General features: G+C 43.3%; 1 protein-coding gene across 11 annotated transcripts in view; it reads right to left on the bottom strand.

Moving 5' to 3' along the window:
- atp8a1 (ATPase phospholipid transporting 8A1) overlaps nucleotides 1-17148 on the bottom strand; it is a 97688-nt gene that overhangs the window by 3900 nt on the left and 76640 nt on the right. For 4 of the 11 annotated variants that reach the window (XR_015118941.1, XR_015118942.1, XR_015118940.1 and 1 more), the window contains 7 exons: nucleotides 15054-15132; nucleotides 13889-13950; nucleotides 13622-13678; nucleotides 13212-13319; nucleotides 3728-3816; nucleotides 3279-3371; nucleotides 20-1990 (listed from right to left, as the gene is read on the bottom strand). Coding sequence is in view for 5 of the 11 variants with exons in the window: in XM_086222066.1 (XP_086078192.1) it covers nucleotides 29-81; nucleotides 1392-1421; nucleotides 1899-1990; nucleotides 3279-3371; nucleotides 3728-3816; nucleotides 13212-13319; nucleotides 13622-13678; nucleotides 13889-13950; nucleotides 15054-15132 (663 nt within the window). In the remaining 6 variants the exon portion in view is untranslated. The remainder of the gene's footprint in view (nucleotides 1-19; nucleotides 1991-3278; nucleotides 3372-3727; nucleotides 3817-13211; nucleotides 13320-13621; nucleotides 13679-13888; nucleotides 13951-15053; nucleotides 15133-17148) is intronic. The other 7 variants (XM_086222064.1, XM_086222068.1, XM_086222065.1 and 4 more) reach the window with 5 other exon arrangements.

A 17148-nucleotide genomic window follows, 5' to 3' on the forward strand; every position in this document is an offset into this window, starting at 1 on the left:
CCTTTGACGCCTGACTCACCTTCAGGTGTCAAATGACTCGGTCAGTACCTGGAGGCCAGCGGGCGAGTTCAAAGGACCCCGCTGAGAGGAGTGCATTGTGGGGGAATAACAGCGCAACATTTCATCATTTCATCGTTATCTCGCTCTACTGAGTTCAACTCAGGACACACGGGGGAGAGGACAGGAAGTCAAGGAGAGAAGATGGGAAGAGAGGAGTCAATTGAGGAGCTACAGGGGGGCTGGAGGTTTTACAGGTGAGGTTTGAATAATGGAATTTAAAATGAAAAGGTATCACACAACAATGGTCTCATCCCCACCTATGAGACAAACAAAAAACAAACCAATCAGACAGAGGACAGAAAAGAAGAATCAACAGAAAAGCAAACCCATGCTGGAAAGCTGGTTGGTGACATCTGAGGTTTGTACTGACTACAGAGCCTGCAGCTTACTAACTCACTCCTGCAGGGATTTTGTAGCAGTGCTGCTAACCCGACTGGTCACCTGATAAACACTTAATAACATCAATCAACTCAAAACTATGAAGGAAAAAACAAAGTTGAACATCGTGAGAGCTGAAACCCTACAAATTCTACATATTGGGTCCATCTCTGTTGGTTTATTTATGAGTAACAGAACTGATTTTGTGTGTCTAACAACACACGGAGTCTCTCTGGAGCTCCTTAAGCTGTTTGCAGCTGTCTGGGGTCCTGCTCCGACCTGGTACTTAAATGTGTCTTGGCTCATCCGGTCTCAACTGGACAGCTCTGAGCCTGAACCCATCCGAGATGCACTGAGGTAAGAGGCTTTCTGGGCCACATCTGTGAGCGTAAATGTGGCTTGGACCATCTCATGGTGTCCTCTGTTTAAGCAGCTCATTTGGGCACTGAAACCATCATGTTATTGTTGCAACATCTGACAGTTCTTACAGTGAGGAGCTTTTTTCAGGCCAGCTGAACAAAAGAAGCCATGTGTGCATCTGTGCTCTCATTTCACACATCTGTGCTCAGTTTTACACTCGCTTGTTTAAGAAGCTCCTGAATGTTTGTGCTGTTTACATCATCTTTTCCTCGAGCCTCAAGGCTTTATTTACTGTAAACAGGAGAACATGGTTTCTTTAGGGGAGAACAGAGAACAACAGTCCACCCTGGTTCTAGAATCCTTTGAGCACAGATTAAAATCCCAAGGGGGCTTCTGAACAGTGCAGATGGATTCATGAACCAGTCTGTATTGTTTTGATTTCCTATTTTCAATCCTTGATGGCGTCCTTGCTGCCTAGAGCAGTGAAATAAGATCAGATCATCTAATAGCAGGCGTGAACGCGTGCACTGAGACCCCACCACTTGTGACCTTATCAACCAAGACACACCTTGATGTCAAGTCTTAAATTATACCTGGGTTTAATGTGGTCTTCACCTGAACAACTGTAACACAAGAACAAATACATACTGAACGGAAAAAATGAAATGATGCAGAAAATAAACAAAAATATGATTCAATCAGGTGAAAAGAAAAAGTGATCAATGAGAAAGTAGTTGAAGATACTGCGTCTCTAATCCAGGATGAAGGTAACTCATCGAGTGACAGTTTGTTGGGCCGATATTGTGGTGTGTAACAGCACAGAACTGCACAGACACAATGTGCTTCCTGTATCTGTTTAACGCCAAGTATTTATGAAGAGAAGCAGAATGTTTCTGTGTCTCCAGGACGAGTCGCTTAGGAGATACATGTTTCCCCTGACATACGGAAGATTTGGCAGCAGATAAATCTTCAATCTTTTTTGTCTTTGGGGTGAACTTGAACCGTCTGGGGTGAACAGTCTCCGCCTCGAGGCACGTATAGATAGAGGGGAAAGAGGATTGAAGAGAGACAGACCAAGAAAGAGATGTTGTGCAACTTACGTAGCAGGTTCTGCTGCATGGAATCGGACCGGTACAGACTGACGGTGCTCTTCTTGAAGACGTTCTTCAGGAGCTGGGCCCTCTCGGTCAAACTACAAATACACATTAATTACTCATGTCACTTTAGGAGTTCTTCCATTCACTTCCTGGAGACATACCCTAACAATTACTACCCATTGTGCCAAATATCAGCATTACTAATTCTCCAATTCTCAAGTCTGGTTTGCTGCTTAAATCCTACCCACACATTGTTGTTCAGTGTATTAGCAGCGAGCTAAATGCCACAGGCAGATTTAATGAGCCATACGTCAAGCTTGTTTCCAAGCACCTCCAGCGTTTCTACCTGCTGCTTCAAACGCCATGTAAGGAGACTAAAGTCCAGAAAGAAGAAAGTGTGGGTGAAGAGTTTGAAGCAGCGTGCTGGCTGAGAGGAACTCTCACGTAGCGCTAACAAATGTGCGGATGTCTCCATGTCTGTGTCTGTATACATGCATATATGTTAAAATCCTGCTTGTATTGCTGTTTGTGTGTCTTTACACATGTTTCTGCAGGTGTGTGTGCCAGAAGCCTGCTGGTTCTGGGATGTTGGCCAGGCAGAGGGATCACTTTCAGCCAGCAGGAGATCTCACACTGATCTGCTCCATGCTACTACCCACTGTAGGCCTCCGAGCCAAGACAGCCTGCAGACCTGCTTACGCCGATACACTTTTATAATATCTGGCTTTAATAGGTGCTGCTCTAAAATGAGACCTTCAGTGTTTTTTGTAAAAAAACAGGATATGATGACATGATTACTGATATTACAGTCAAACTCTGGCAATTTAACTGCAATTTTTAAGATTTCTCTCTTCCGTATGTTAATACTTCTGCCAGTGGGAATGTGAAATTTTGGGCTCAAATATAATTCTTGCTCCAGGTTGATCTCTTGAGATTTGGGGAGAAAAAGCCTTAAGCTGCTCTGAAAATGAAGATTGTGCAGAGGCATGTTGTCCTGATAGTGACAAGACAATCATCAGGGATTTTACTGTAACTGCTTGACTGAGGAGTTGATCCCTTTGACATCTCTAGTTGTTTTAGATCATTGAGAGCACGACTGCAAATCCCTGACACCAGCTGACTCACCTATTACTGTACTGTATATAGTAATGTTTAATAGAAGGACAGAATATTTCAATGTTGCAGTTAATGGCTGTGGAGCTTTGAAATACTCTGCATGTTCCTATAAAAACAAAAACCAAAAACAAACGGCACCTATTGATGAAGGCTAATGCTGGCCGGGCTGTTATTCTCTCTTTTTAAAACGCAGACATAGTTTTGCTCCAGTTTGAGGTGAAATGACTAAATAGTCAATCCTTATCACACAAACAGACGTTCTTGTACCTCTTTCCGTGCACAGCAGCACCGGGGTCTTTGGATAAAGCTTCCAGCTCCTGCACCTCATCCACCAGTGTCTTGAAACACACTTTCTTCACACTGCAAATTAAACAAATTGAATAAAACTCTGAACTTGCAGCAGACAAACATTGACAGATGCTTTACTGGAATGCAGACCCGATTGTTTGATATTATAAATAAGAATTAATTATAAGTTGTTGCTTTGTGAATTGCTGCTGACACACTGAGTCTGCTGTGGGTTGATGTCAACCAGAAACACACATTTCCCACAGATTATTCACAGCATGGAAACCCTAGACTTCCTTGGAAGTTCGGGGGGGAAAAAAAAGCTAGAGAGGGAATTTTTCAGGAGATAGGAGAGATTCTGGAGGAATTTCCTGAATGGGATGTGAAGTGGAGTGATGATGAGCGAAAAGAACAAAGAGGAGACTCACACTTTGTAGGCCACGTCAAAGACCAGCGAGGTGACTGGGATGAAGACCAGACCCATCCAGAAGACCCCTGAACTGAACATCATGTCCGCCTGTAAGACACACACACACACACACACACACACACACACACACACACACACACACACACACACACACACACACACACACACACACACACACACACACACACACACACACACACACAGGTCACTGTAGACAATGCAAAGTTCAACAACTGATCAGATTAAGGAAGAGCTCTTAAACACCTGATAAAAACAACCCTCATCATCCTCTTTAGTTCCTCTTCATAAAGAAACCTGCTTAACAAAAGCAGCCCAAAACAAACTGCTATATTGTGGAAATAGAGGAGATGGACCCAAATAACCTGCTGCAAAGTGGCTTAATCCACCATGACTAAATGATACCATGCTTTTGTTTGGATCCCTCCACCTCGTTGCCCTTCAGGGCGGAGGAAGTACCTGTGAAGTATTTCCACAGTGATATCTCTTTCACAGGAAAGCAGCTCGGCTGTGAGCTGTGTTGAAAGCTCCTGTCAATATATCACAGAGACGGAGGGCCGCCATCCTAGCTGCCTTTAACGCTACGCTCGATTCAGCCGGCTCTCGGTGTCAGCGGGTGTTGATGAAGCGCAGCAGCTGTAGTACCTGCAAGTTGTACTCCAAAAGCCGATATGTGGAGAACGTTGACGTTAGATGAGCTGCACATATCAGCCGTTCGACAGGCCACTAAGTTTATTTGTAGGGGAACAACATATTCATGGACATAATGAAGCAGAAGCGAATCCAAAATTCAAATCCGTTTTCACTCTATTGAACCAGCATCATGTCAGCAAGAATCTGGGGGTTGGAACTCACCACATCCATATGTGCGTATCAGGGCTCAGCATAAACTGCATTCCTGGATCCAGAAGAAAATCAGGACCTGGATCACCATGATATTTTCTCTAAATCATCAAGACAATGACCCCCATTTTTCTCTTGTTTCAAATTATGAGCTGCATTTGTAAAGACATGACTAGAAATGCCATGTATTTCACAACACTGAAGGATCATTTTAAACCTTTCAGGCTCCAGGACTCTTAAAAACTTTATGGGTTCTTCTATAAGCCAAGACGCATGCCAGGTAAAACTGATTTTCATTAAAAACAGTTAAAAAAATGTTTGCTTAATTTTGTTAAAAGACACATAAAAAAACAACAAAAAAGCAACTGCAATTAAATCAAAAGGACATTAAGCAAGGCCACATACATCCACCAGAACATATGTAAGAAAAAAAAGACCTCTTTGGACAAGGTAATAAATTCAGCCAGGGCCACAAACTAACCCTTTAACCACAGGGGCAGATAAACTACCCGGGAAACCCACTAGAGTTTTTCCCTGTCAAAATAGAACCACAACCAAATAATGCAGATATATGAAGATACTCTTGTTATGTATTCTTAAAAAAAAAAAAAAAAAGGTCTTTTTTAGCCTGCAGCATATTATTAATGCGCGCAAAGCTGATGTGGAGCTCCCAGACAAATGATTCTCTTTTCTGTCACATAATTCCCTCGAATTCTAAACACAAGAGCTAATGTTTTATTTTTGACACTGTATGTGAGAAATGTTCACATGGAGTTCATGAGTAAAATAAATCTACAAATGAGACAGCTGCGATCCTCACTGCGATTCATTTATCATGCAGGAAGAAAATCTTGTTTGGATATGATCCACTTCAGATTCACGTCAGGCAGCTCGAGAAAACGCTTCTCCTCTGTTGGGAAACGATGATGCATGAGCGCCAGACAGTTGCCTGTGATGTTTTTATATAAAACCCAGAAGTGATTGTGGTGTCAGGAGAGTGTTTAGGGTGCAGAGTGGCGAGGAGACATCTCGGATCATCTCGGTGGAGGTGAAGCCTTTCAGCTCCACTTACGAGGACGGTGTTTGCTTTGGCCCCCGTGTATTGAAACTATCCGTCATGACATGTCAAAGTGCAAAACCTGCGCTCCTCACATTGTAATGTGCCACTTTTTGAAACTGCTGGGGCCCCTTCAACAGTGTCTTTCCTGTAATGTGACACACACAAACGAGCATCAGTGTCAAACTATCAAAGCGGGCAGGTTTGTTCAAATTAGCTAATCTGTTCGCTATTACCTGAAAATTGACTTTGATGTCTGACAAAACACTGGGAGGAGGAGGAAATCCCAAATGACAGGAAATCAAAATGTCTCTTTCCTACAGTTCGAGATGGGACGTGAATGAATGGAGCTTTTCTGTGCAGCTCGGCGGCTGAAAATGTATGAGACGAGGGAAAATTAGATGGAAGCACGGGATATATTTATGTCAATTTTGAAATTATGCAGCTCTGGTGGAAAGATTTTCTTGTAAAACTTTCGTAAGTCGGTTTAATTATTTTCGTTTTCATCCAATGTATCATGCATTTTAATGGGGGCATTTAAGCTGTCCTAAGGGTCTTTTGAAAATAAACACTGGATAAATTCTGACCATATTAAATCAAAGTGAAAAGAGCTTGAAAAATAAACCGTCTTACTCATTCATATGAACAATATTTACATATCCCCTAACATAACTCAAAGCAGAAATCTACATCTGTGTCTGTGCAACGCTTTCATGTTTGTCATAAAATCAAATAATGCGTGTAATTACATTTGGAACAATAACTCATAAAAACACTCGCTACAACTATGAAAGCAAAGTACAGCTTTACCTAAACAAAGACGTTTTTTTTTCCCCCCTCCATGTTGAATAGCGGCCCTCCGCCGTGACGTCAACATTCCAAAATGCAAACAAAGCAATCAACAAATGTTTGTCTTCCGGCACCTGAACAGGCTCCAGAAATGACGTTGGCAGGGTGTCTGCAGGGTTGCTGGACACTGGCGATGTTTCATACCAAGGGGGCCCTTGGGAGCTGGTTGGGGTGACAGAGGTCCCGGGAAGGGGGGGCTGTATTTTTAGGACAAACTAATAAACTTGTCTAGCTGGACAGACAGTAGTGTCCCCTGGCATGGAGGGGTGTGTTTTGACAAGCCAGTGACCCCCTCATGACCACACACACCCACACACAGACTCAACAGACAGAAACAATCAACCGTGCACATGTGGACGCGCAAAAAGTCCACCAATTTGTACCCAAGAGACACAAGGCTGGAGGAGGGTGATCCGGGGAATCTCATGTTCAGCAAATCTGGCGGCATAACTTATGTGAAATACTGGACACTGACGCTACAACTTTATTGGGAGTTATAAATACGCCTTTTTTTTTTAGAAAATATGTGGAAGCGTGCCAAGAAATCCAGACATGTTTTATGCTTCTCTCAAGGGGAGCTGATCAAGGGCACCTGGCTGATTGTGCCTTAAAGGGCCTTGAGGATCTTGGGGTTGGTTATTGTCAGTCATTGTTACGGTAAATGTGAGCAGAGGTAATCCACGACTTCATCATTCACCCGCAGACTAACAGCAGGCTCTGAATTCAGCAGGAAGAACCCTGCTTCAGAGTTCTCCACCAACTCTGACTCTCGGAGACGCGAGCACAGATCCTCTTTGTGCGACACGTTTTTATGAGGTAGACTGAGAGGAGAAGGGTGATGAGGCCAGTTTACTCCTTCAGAAGTGCTTGCCAGACGGTTGGAAAGCTTTGGACCCCCCCCCCCCCCCCCCAACACACACACACACACCTTTCCAGCTCTAAATTGGGGAGGGGCGTTTTTGCGAAGAGGATTCAGTATTATCGCCCACTTCACACCATGACTGACCGACGGTGCAGAGGTGAGAGGGGAGTATTTTTCATCATGACAAAAACTTCTCTGGGAGAGAAAAACAGATAGGCTCGAGCGTCATGAATCAATTTCTTATTACTGACGAGACACATCAAGACCGACTGGTAGACGATGTGTTTTTGCTCAAAAACCATCAGTCACCACTCTGATCATGAGCAACAGCTGACAGTTAAATTTAGATGGTCGTTTGTCACAAGCTTTGAATACGATCACTGGTACAAGTGTCTGAAATGAGCTTCCTCTACAGTAGCTGAGCTCCCAGGTGAGGAGCAGAGTTGGAGAGGACACTTTGTTACCCTACCTGATCAGGTTTTTCAGGTACCTATTTTTTCAGACAAAACCAAACTTTTACTTCTTAACATCTCCACTTGTTTAAAGTAGTAGATAACTGTTCTCCCTCTCTAATGCATGTAAATGTTAGTTGCCTCTTGCCAAAAATGTAGAAAGGAATAAAAAGATGTCCGGCAGATGTTAAGAAGCTTGACGAAGCCATGCCAGCAAGTACTTTATACTTTGAGTGTTTTAAGAGCCTGTTCTTTTTCAATTTTGAGAAAATAGTTCGTCATTCCGCTTTTACCAGTGTGTCTTCTTCCAGGATTATCTATCCATACTGCTGCTTGAGTCCTGAATGTGTCTGCATTTGCCACCTCGGGTGAGGAGCTCGGATATCTGGAGAAAACTGCTTCCGCCTCAGGTCAAGAGGGGTCAGCTGAGGTGGTTCGGGCATCTGATTACGATGCCTACTGGGCGCCTCATGTTGAAGGTATTCTGGGCATGTCCAACTGGTAAGAGGCCACGCGGTAGAACCATACTAGAGGGATTATATATATCTCATCTGTTCGCAGCACATCTCAGGGTGCATTGCTGGGAAAAGAGACATCTGCCACTGCGGCGTGGTTCCCGGATTAGCAGCAGGACGTGGAATGATAGATGGATATAGATATACAGTATGTAGGAGTGCATGATTCAAGGTTCATACAAAGTTCCAGAATTACAAGAAGTAAAAGAAGGATTCATGAATTAAATCATGATATTGGATTATATCCTCTCAGCACCGGCATTGCCTGTATTGTACCACTATCTGTCTTCTGCATTGGTGAGCTGAAGACAAATTTCCAAATTTCTCCACCTGGACACAAAGATTTACTCTATTCTATTCTAAACAATGTCCCAGCTGGGGAAGTTGTCTATTATGTGGACATACCCAATTTCATGCCCCTCCATCTATAACAGCTAGGGTTTTGTTTGCACTGTAAGAAAAGCTGTTTACCACAATAAAAACTTTTGACATCAGACTAAAAAAAGCACAGAGGAGTACATGTTGGCTTGAATCAGAGATGAGAAATTTAAAGGTTTAGAGGAATCGAACTTAAAGCGTAAAAAAAGAAAGAGCGAAAGAAAGAAAATTCTTTGTCAATCTGGACAAAGAAAACTCCTGAACTGTCATTGGCAGAGACAAATCAGCCAAAAAGCGTGACAAAAGACTCCGATGTGGGACACAAAAAAAGATCCTCTCGGTTGGGTTCTTTCTCAACTCGGTGTGTCACCTAACAAAGACAGCAAGACATCCACAAGAAAAACAGAGAAACCCTCTACATCAACTTCCCTCTCACTGCCCCGGCTACAGCCTCGTGATTTACAGTGTGTTAAAACTGTTTTCTCTGCCACAGTGCATCACCGTCGTTGCAGTTAACCTGTTGCGTTTTAATCATTTGCTTATGGAAGAACAACAGACGAGAGTACAATAGTTCAACAGACCCTCTCACATGAAAACCAAGATGAACCCAAAATACCAGTGAGACAAAGTCAACACCCGCAGTAAAGCAGTGACGGGACCATAATTCAATTTAAAAAGTGCTATTACCAGAAACATTTCAGATCTCCATGATGCTAACGTTTGCTTCAGTCTAAACCACAGAATTTGGCTTCCCAAGTGCAAAAAACATGATAAATCACAAGTCTCAGCTGCCGCACGGACAAGCGAGACAACGCAAATTCCAACGGACCTCACAACACGATCATCAACAAATGCTGTACATTTGTCATGTTTTGCTGTGCCGACTGATGTGAATCATTACGCCTGAAAAAACAGACATAAAATGCCACCAGATTTTATGACGTCACCAAGGAAACATGGACGCATCTATCACTGTCATTTGGCTGAAAATGGGAATTTTGGGGCTTTCTAACTGTCAAGTGTTGTAGCATATATACGAATATTTTTATTTTTTTCTTGAAATGTGTCTCAGTATGAATTGAGTGTGTTGAGTGTTGGTATCATGCTTCTCATTGGCGAGACAAACGATGGAAAACGAATAGACCTGCCCATCGATTGCTTAAAACTGCTACATTAGCTTGCCTGCTAAACTCTTAAAATGGTCAATACATATATAATTTTTTTACCCCCCAAAGTGTTGTTTGGGTTCTACTTGAAATATCGCAGAACAGTAGAAAGTACCACACATTATTTGTTTTTATATATGAGTGAGGAAGTCGATGTGAATAACGCACGCCTCCTGGCCTGGACATAAAGAAGAAAACTGTTCAGCAACAGGCGATCAGCGAAGGCAATTTTTGAGAGGAGCCTCATTATGACGAACGCTCTCTCTTTTTTTTTTCCTCAGAAAACCTCTAGTATAACTCAGTAAAAAAGTATAAAAACACGTCCTTCAATATGAACCATTCCTCAAAATAATTGGATCTGTTTCTGTAAAAATGTTTTCACTCTTTGTTTTAATCTAATCAATATTTCACACACTGGCAGAGATAGCCCCGGGTGTATTCCTGGCACGTTAAACATCAGCAGACATGTTTTTAATCACCAGGAAGAAAAAGAATCTGACAGGCTTGCCAAGTGTAAAACCCATATGCAGATAATAAGCAGTCCGCCTGCTCCACAAAGGTGTGTGTGAACACTGGGTAGAAAGAGGGGACCAACTGTACCGCCGGCAGGTCAGCCTGACAAAGCTGACATGTCCTGAGGTGCAGTTAAGCTTCTTAGTGTGGCAGATTACATTTGTTGAAGTCAATAATCTGACATTTTCTTTTGATATCTATGTCAGACGTCTGCGAGGTCAGATATGGGGTTTGGGATTGAGCCAGTTTGGAAATACCTGTGAAAAGCAAAGCTGCTGTTGGAACGTGGTTTATGGATGGACCCTGCACCTGACTTGTCAATCGGCCAAAGGATATTTTGCCTGACATTGATTAATGTGTTCACATAGAGTCGAGCCCCGCTTCATGACTCCTGGGCAGTGAGGTGGGCATGGAGTGAGAGAAGAAAGAGGAGCTGAGGGGAGTTCTGGTGTCTGTTATGCTTTTGGCCCTCTGGCAGTTTTCAACTAGCAGAGAGACGAACAAAAGGAGAACAAAGAGTAAAACGCTGATGCAACAAGTAGGAGAGAAGGAGTAAAGGAAAATAGATGGAAGGGCAGGAGCAGAAAAATATTTGAAGACTAAAGTAGACATCAGGGAGGCCTCTGTGAAATATGCAGTGCTGCGTTGGGGTTGAGCATAATCCTGCTCTTCAGAGGCTACGAGGTCCTGGAAGAGGAGATAGTCTCTCTGAAGCAGTTTCAGGTTTCAGGGAGAGAGGTGTCCCTGTTTGATGATGTACTGGCATCCCAGAGTTGGGGCAGGAGCATAAGGTTACCAAGTACCCACAGGACACAAATTACTGTCTTCAGTCAAGTGCTGCAGGGCGTGGATGAAAGCACCAGGACTCTCGGACGGAGTATAGCTGGATGTAGCCATCACCTGTGTGTGTGTGTGTGTGCTGTTGAGTATTTATTGTATCATGCACACACAAGTACACATCCCACGCACACATGTGGGTTTGCCAAATTTTCTGGGTTGAGATATATCAAACATGAACGTAACTCATTGGGAACCAAATCTCCTACATTTCTCTTGTGTCTGAGGCTCTACAACTAAAATTTCACCTTCCTAAAACACACCTGTTTCATCATCCGACCAGAAAACCTCATTAGAAATGACAGATCTGGCTGAAAGTGTAGCCTTTCATTATTCAGCGAACAATTTAACATGACATGGATAAACAAGGAGACATCTCAATCTGCCTGTTTATATAGGTAATGTACCTGAACGTGCTTGTGCACACAGGGATCTTTGACTGCTGGCTAATTCAGCTCCATGTCAGGCCTCACCCTCTAGTTGTTTTTCAGGCAGCTGGGAATAGGGAAAGTTCCCATATGGGAACGCCCCACTTCCCAGTTAAGAACACTCACATGGTTCCCCCTGCATATTGCTGTGTTGATGCCTTCACCATACGGAAAAGCGACCAGTACGTAACTATTTCACATCACACCTTTGAAGAACAGAGGCAATGAGCAAAATATAAATACAATCATACGAGCTCATCACACACAGAAAATCAAATCAAGGCTAAATGACGCTCAGGAGGTCAACATTTACATATTTGATATCTGATAGCTACAGTCTCGACAGTTGGGTACATTATTTGCCTTGCCAGAAAGCGTTACACTAGGTTCTCCGATTTCCCAGTTGCTATTGAACACACCATTAAGTACCAAAAATCAAGAGGCCAGCTGGTGGAGATCATAAATTACACAAAATAAACTTTTCATCTCCCCGATCCAGGGGCTTATCCATGCTAAATATTCTTGGAGGTCTGTGTAGCCTTCTGCTGTTCAGACAATTTTATATATTTGTTCTAAAGTTGAACTGTTTCACATTTATGGATGACAGTTAAAGGTTCTACTTCATCACTGACGACCCCCCCCTCTTGGTAATGACTGCTGCAATCCGCATGTCCACCAAAACCCCAGATACAAGGAGCAACATCCCACAGACACACATAAGACTTACTGTACAGGGTTCTGCAGACAAGGGAACATGTAATGTGAGTGAGAGGTTCTTAGGCAAGCTTCTTTAGGAGCATTTTAAATCAATTCGCATGGGTGATTATATTGAAATATGATGTGTGACATGTCTGCAAACTATGCTTGCAAATAACAGACAATTTCAAGTGTAAATGTTAGGTATTTTCCTCAACAGCTGGCTGCTGAACTTTTGTAAAATGCATTCCTGCTTTTTTTTTTTTTAAACTTAAGTTGTTTTTTTTTTAACTCTTAAATAGATGGTGAGTTTTCTCCCCAAGAATGCACCTGGAATTGATAGTCGTCTCATTCAAATACAAACAACGCCTCAAAGGAGGCGCAAAATCAGTCACCAGTCTTCCAATCAGGATTAAATCAACTTTAAAGCATATTTTTACACCAGCAGCTTTCTTTTTTCTGATTGTGTTTGGAAAGATAAAAGCAGTTGCAGTATCAGCAGCCTTCGAGGACATCAGTGTTTAACCTGGCTACACCCTCACCTCTCACTGCTTTACTGTTTCAGTGTCACCTGTGGATACTCAGAGCTGAGGGAGGTCAATGTAACACAAACACTTGTCTAATTGGCCCAATTAAGTCATTACACAACACAAGCCAGAGGTCTGACAGTTTACGCCGCTCTGGCTCTCCTTACAGAGACCTGGGTCGTTTTACTCTGATTTCCCACCAGCGTCCCTGCGAGTGTTATGAAGTACTCCAGATCTCCCAGTGATACATGATTACATCCGCCGTTTCTTTCAGGACTAGTGCAGACAGAAAAAGTGTGGGTGGATGTGTGTGGGTACACGCTAACAATGTGTGTGATTACCTCGCCGGACATGTCGGGAGCCAGAGGGATGAGAGGCCACAGGGAGGAGTAGATACCGAAAAACACCACCCACAGGCCGATACTTCCCCAGATGGCGATGTGACTGAACTGCAAATGGAAAAAGCGCAGTGATTTGGAGCTTTACTAATATATTGGCACAAATATTTGCCCTTTTATACATTTTGTTTTCTTATCAATGGCTCGTAAGTTTCTACCATTAACTTTGAGACACTTGCAGATTTCCATACTGCAAACAACATTTTAGTGGGTTTACAGTTAAATCCCAGTGGGGAAAAACTATAAAGGGATTCAAAGACGAGAGGAGGATGTTAAATGCGTCACAAGTGTCGGTGGACTTATAAAACAGAGGAACTAAAAAGAGATGAGAGAGGAGAGAGCCATCATCTTACCATGGTCCAGGAGGAGGTCTCAAGGCCAGCTTTAAGGCAAACTGTGATGACCACAAACTGAGGGGACACACAACACACGGACATCAGAAATCAAAACCCTGTCAGCGGTCTCCAACCAAAGATGCATCACACATATTTTATGTGACAAAGGATCACAAGAACAAGATGCTTCACCGACGTTTGTCCTACATTAGATAACTTTTGGCTCGGATCCCTGAGCTCCAACACAGCGGAGAGGTTGTCTTTCTAGAAGATTTGTGAACTTACTGTGTAAACCATGTTGCCTAAGAGGAGATAGTCTGGAGTTCTTCCATTGCCAAAAACTGTATCTGTGAAGGGAATCAACAACAGAACCTTTTTCAGTTCTTGGATTTCATGCAGGGATAGAAAAAGTAAACAAGTTACCTGATATTAATTCAGTTACAAGTCAGTTTGAAACTCACTATTCCTCACTTGAAAGAAAAGTGGACATGACAAGATGAGGTGAGAACCACAGTCAAATGTTGCTTCCATTACTGCCCTTCGAGAGAGGATGGAATTTTTACGTCTTTCTTTCGTAACTCTTAAGATAGAGTGGTTTTATGAAAAGCCATTAGTCAGACTGAAACGCAGAGACGACGTGCATTAATCATGGTCAGAAATTTAATGTACGGGCTAATCCGCTGCCAAAGACCAGGACTGTTTTTCTGACAAAATGATTATTTATTTAGCCTTTGATAGGAATCCAAAATCCTGAAAACATGTTTCCAAAAACAATGGTTAGAAGAGTGTCCAAAATTAATAAATGGAAATTAACTGCAAAGCCAGAGCAACAACTCCAAACTTGGACTAAAATATCAGCAGTGAGCACGGCTGCCAGTAAAGAAAGAAAGAGGGGCTCCCTTTCCCTTTACTTCCGGCTGGTCACATGTCTTGTGTGCGCTGAGGCTTTGCTGACAACCTGTCAGTCAGAGTGAAGGGGCTTGGCGCCTTTGTTTGGAGAGCAGGCCCATGCTTGTGTGGTCCTCAGCTCTGTCCAACCAAGATTTACCAGCTCTAAGATCCCTATTCTGTCTGCACACACACACATACATATACACACACAAACACCTTGCATCTCAATGTGAACAAACAAGCAGAAATGTACAGGCATGCACTCTCATGTCCATACATGGACAGGGTTTTTCTGACATGAATGGAAATGAACTGCACACACACAATCACAAACAAAGAACACGTATATCAAAATGTATGTTTATGTGCTACAGCAAACACACATGAATATACTCTTGTTATTGTGTGTGGCTCTGGCTGAAGCACACTCTGGTTTGCAAATCATGGCTGGACGGTTGAAGAGAGAATTCATTGAAACAAAGTATGCGAGCGTGACTGTCCTCCCCTCTTCTTCCCTCGTCCACTGAGAGCTGTGGAGGAGTCTCAGCGAGCTGCTTACCATGCTGGAAGGCTTTGAGGGGGAACCAGAAGAGGATGACGGAGTGGAAGAGGCCGTTCAGACAATGGGCCCAGAAGACCTGCAAAAAAAAAAAAAAAAAAAAGATGGAGGGAGAAGGAGGCAAGAGGGGGAGGAGGAGAGGGATGGTGGGGAGGGGGGGTGGAGGCGGCAGGAGATTCCAAGAAGAGAAGGAGAGTAAGGGAGACAACGGAAGAAAAAAAGCATGAGAAAAGGGAGTGGGGAGCTCCAGCCTACCAAATGACCCCTGACCTGGGCCTTTTGTGGCGGCCCAGCGCTAGGCTAAGTGGCGGTTTTGTCGGGGCCTCCTCAGTGAATGGCCACCCCGCTGACAGACACGTTGTAGATCCTCTGTGTGGGTTATGGGGGGAGAGAGAGAGGCTGCTGAGTGGTAGTAGCAGCAGTGAGGGGCACCTGGACCAAATCACACTTTAACTTTGTAATTTTACATGAAAACATCAGACGAAAGTCAAATAAAACAGCAATGAGAACAGGAACTAACAAAAAAAAAAGTTCCTCTCCTCCATAAGAAGAGCACTATTTTACGTCCTGTGTGTGTGTGTGTGTGTGTGTGTGTGTGTGTGTGTGTGTGGGGTCCTCTCCTTGCATTTCATTCGGGTTCAACCCTTTAATGTGAGAATTTTAATGGGTGTAGAAACAAATGACAGGAGAGTTTAAGCAAGCAGAAATCAGTCTAGAAACACACACAGGGAGACTGACAGGCCTGACAGAGATTAAACTGTTTTCATGGTAATTATTAAGGGCCTGGAAAATGGTGGTGTGGACCGCAGTCCGTGTGTGTGCGTGTATGCAAGGATGCTGACTTTGGATGAGTCTATTAAATCAATACTTCCACTCCAAAACCACCTTGTTTCAAGTTTACATTATACAACGCTAGAGCCAAACAAAACACTAATGTGCGATGTACCATGAAACAGCCATGAAATCTATTCTGCCAGAAAATGCTCCACATTTGTGCACCCCCCCCCCCCCCAACAGTTCCTGCCCTGTGCCGACCCAGACGTTGGTGTTAATTCTGAGAGCTGAAAACCCACAGTCAACAGATGATAGAAGGAAATACAAACTCAAAAAAAAAAAAATTTGCATTTTAATCTCTGGCCTCTTCTAAATCATCTGTCAGAGGAGAAATAAGAAGCTCGCTGTCTTAAAAACACACTTCAGCAAATCTGTCAGCAAAACATAAAACATGGTTTGTTCAAGACAAATTGGTAACCTTGAAAACTAAACATTTCTCTGGATTTTCGCGGGTTTGAGTCATGTTTATGACCACTGTTTTATATCGTTAGGTTATTCCAAAAAAAATCCCAGCCAGGAAGGGATGTGAAAAAGTGGGACTGACTGTGCTCCAGTGCAGGGAAAGTCTTGTTCTAGATTGTGAGTCTTTCTAATATATCTCGGCCTCAGTGGCACGACCTCCTCACCTTTCCTATCGACCAAACAAAGTCCCATTGCAGCCACCCCCCACCCAGGATTACCTCACCCTCTCGCTGTGTACACAAAACCCAATACACGAAGCAACGGGTGGCTGGAGGCAACCCCCATCCCTCTGTCTCAGTGGTCAAATGCTTACTAAATTATCACTAATGTTCCAAACACATCTATGCCAATTAGCCTCCCGCTGACAGGCTCGGCTCTGCATCCGCCTCTTCCGTCCCTCTCCAGACCCTGCAGGGGTGCAAACAAACCCCAGTTTCCCCTCCACAATAATGAATGCTAATGAAATCAATAAATGTTCATAATCATTTGTCACAGTGGGACCCTCCCCTTCACCTCTCCTACCACCCTGCGCTCTCTTTCCCTTATATCCCTCCTGTGAATGAATGTCCTGTCTGTCAAGCAAAGATTTGGCCCTTTGTGGAAGTCCTAATTGACAAAAAAAAAAACAACAACATGGAGGCCAACAACAAATATTGAGCCAAATATTTCAAAGACTGACAATTTTGTTTTTGAAATGGTGAAGCAAGACTGAACTAAAGAATACAGTCGAGGGAAAGGTGCCGTGTAAGAGGTGATAGTTGGTGTGAAACTGCTATAATCACAAGCAACACATAAAGTG

The sequence above is a fragment of the Aulostomus chinensis genome, chromosome 13 (genome assembly GCF_037954235.1).
Source record: "Aulostomus chinensis isolate RoL2024-O1b breed Wild chromosome 13, RoL_Achi_v1.0, whole genome shotgun sequence".
NCBI lineage: Eukaryota > Metazoa > Chordata > Actinopteri > Syngnathiformes > Aulostomidae > Aulostomus > Aulostomus chinensis.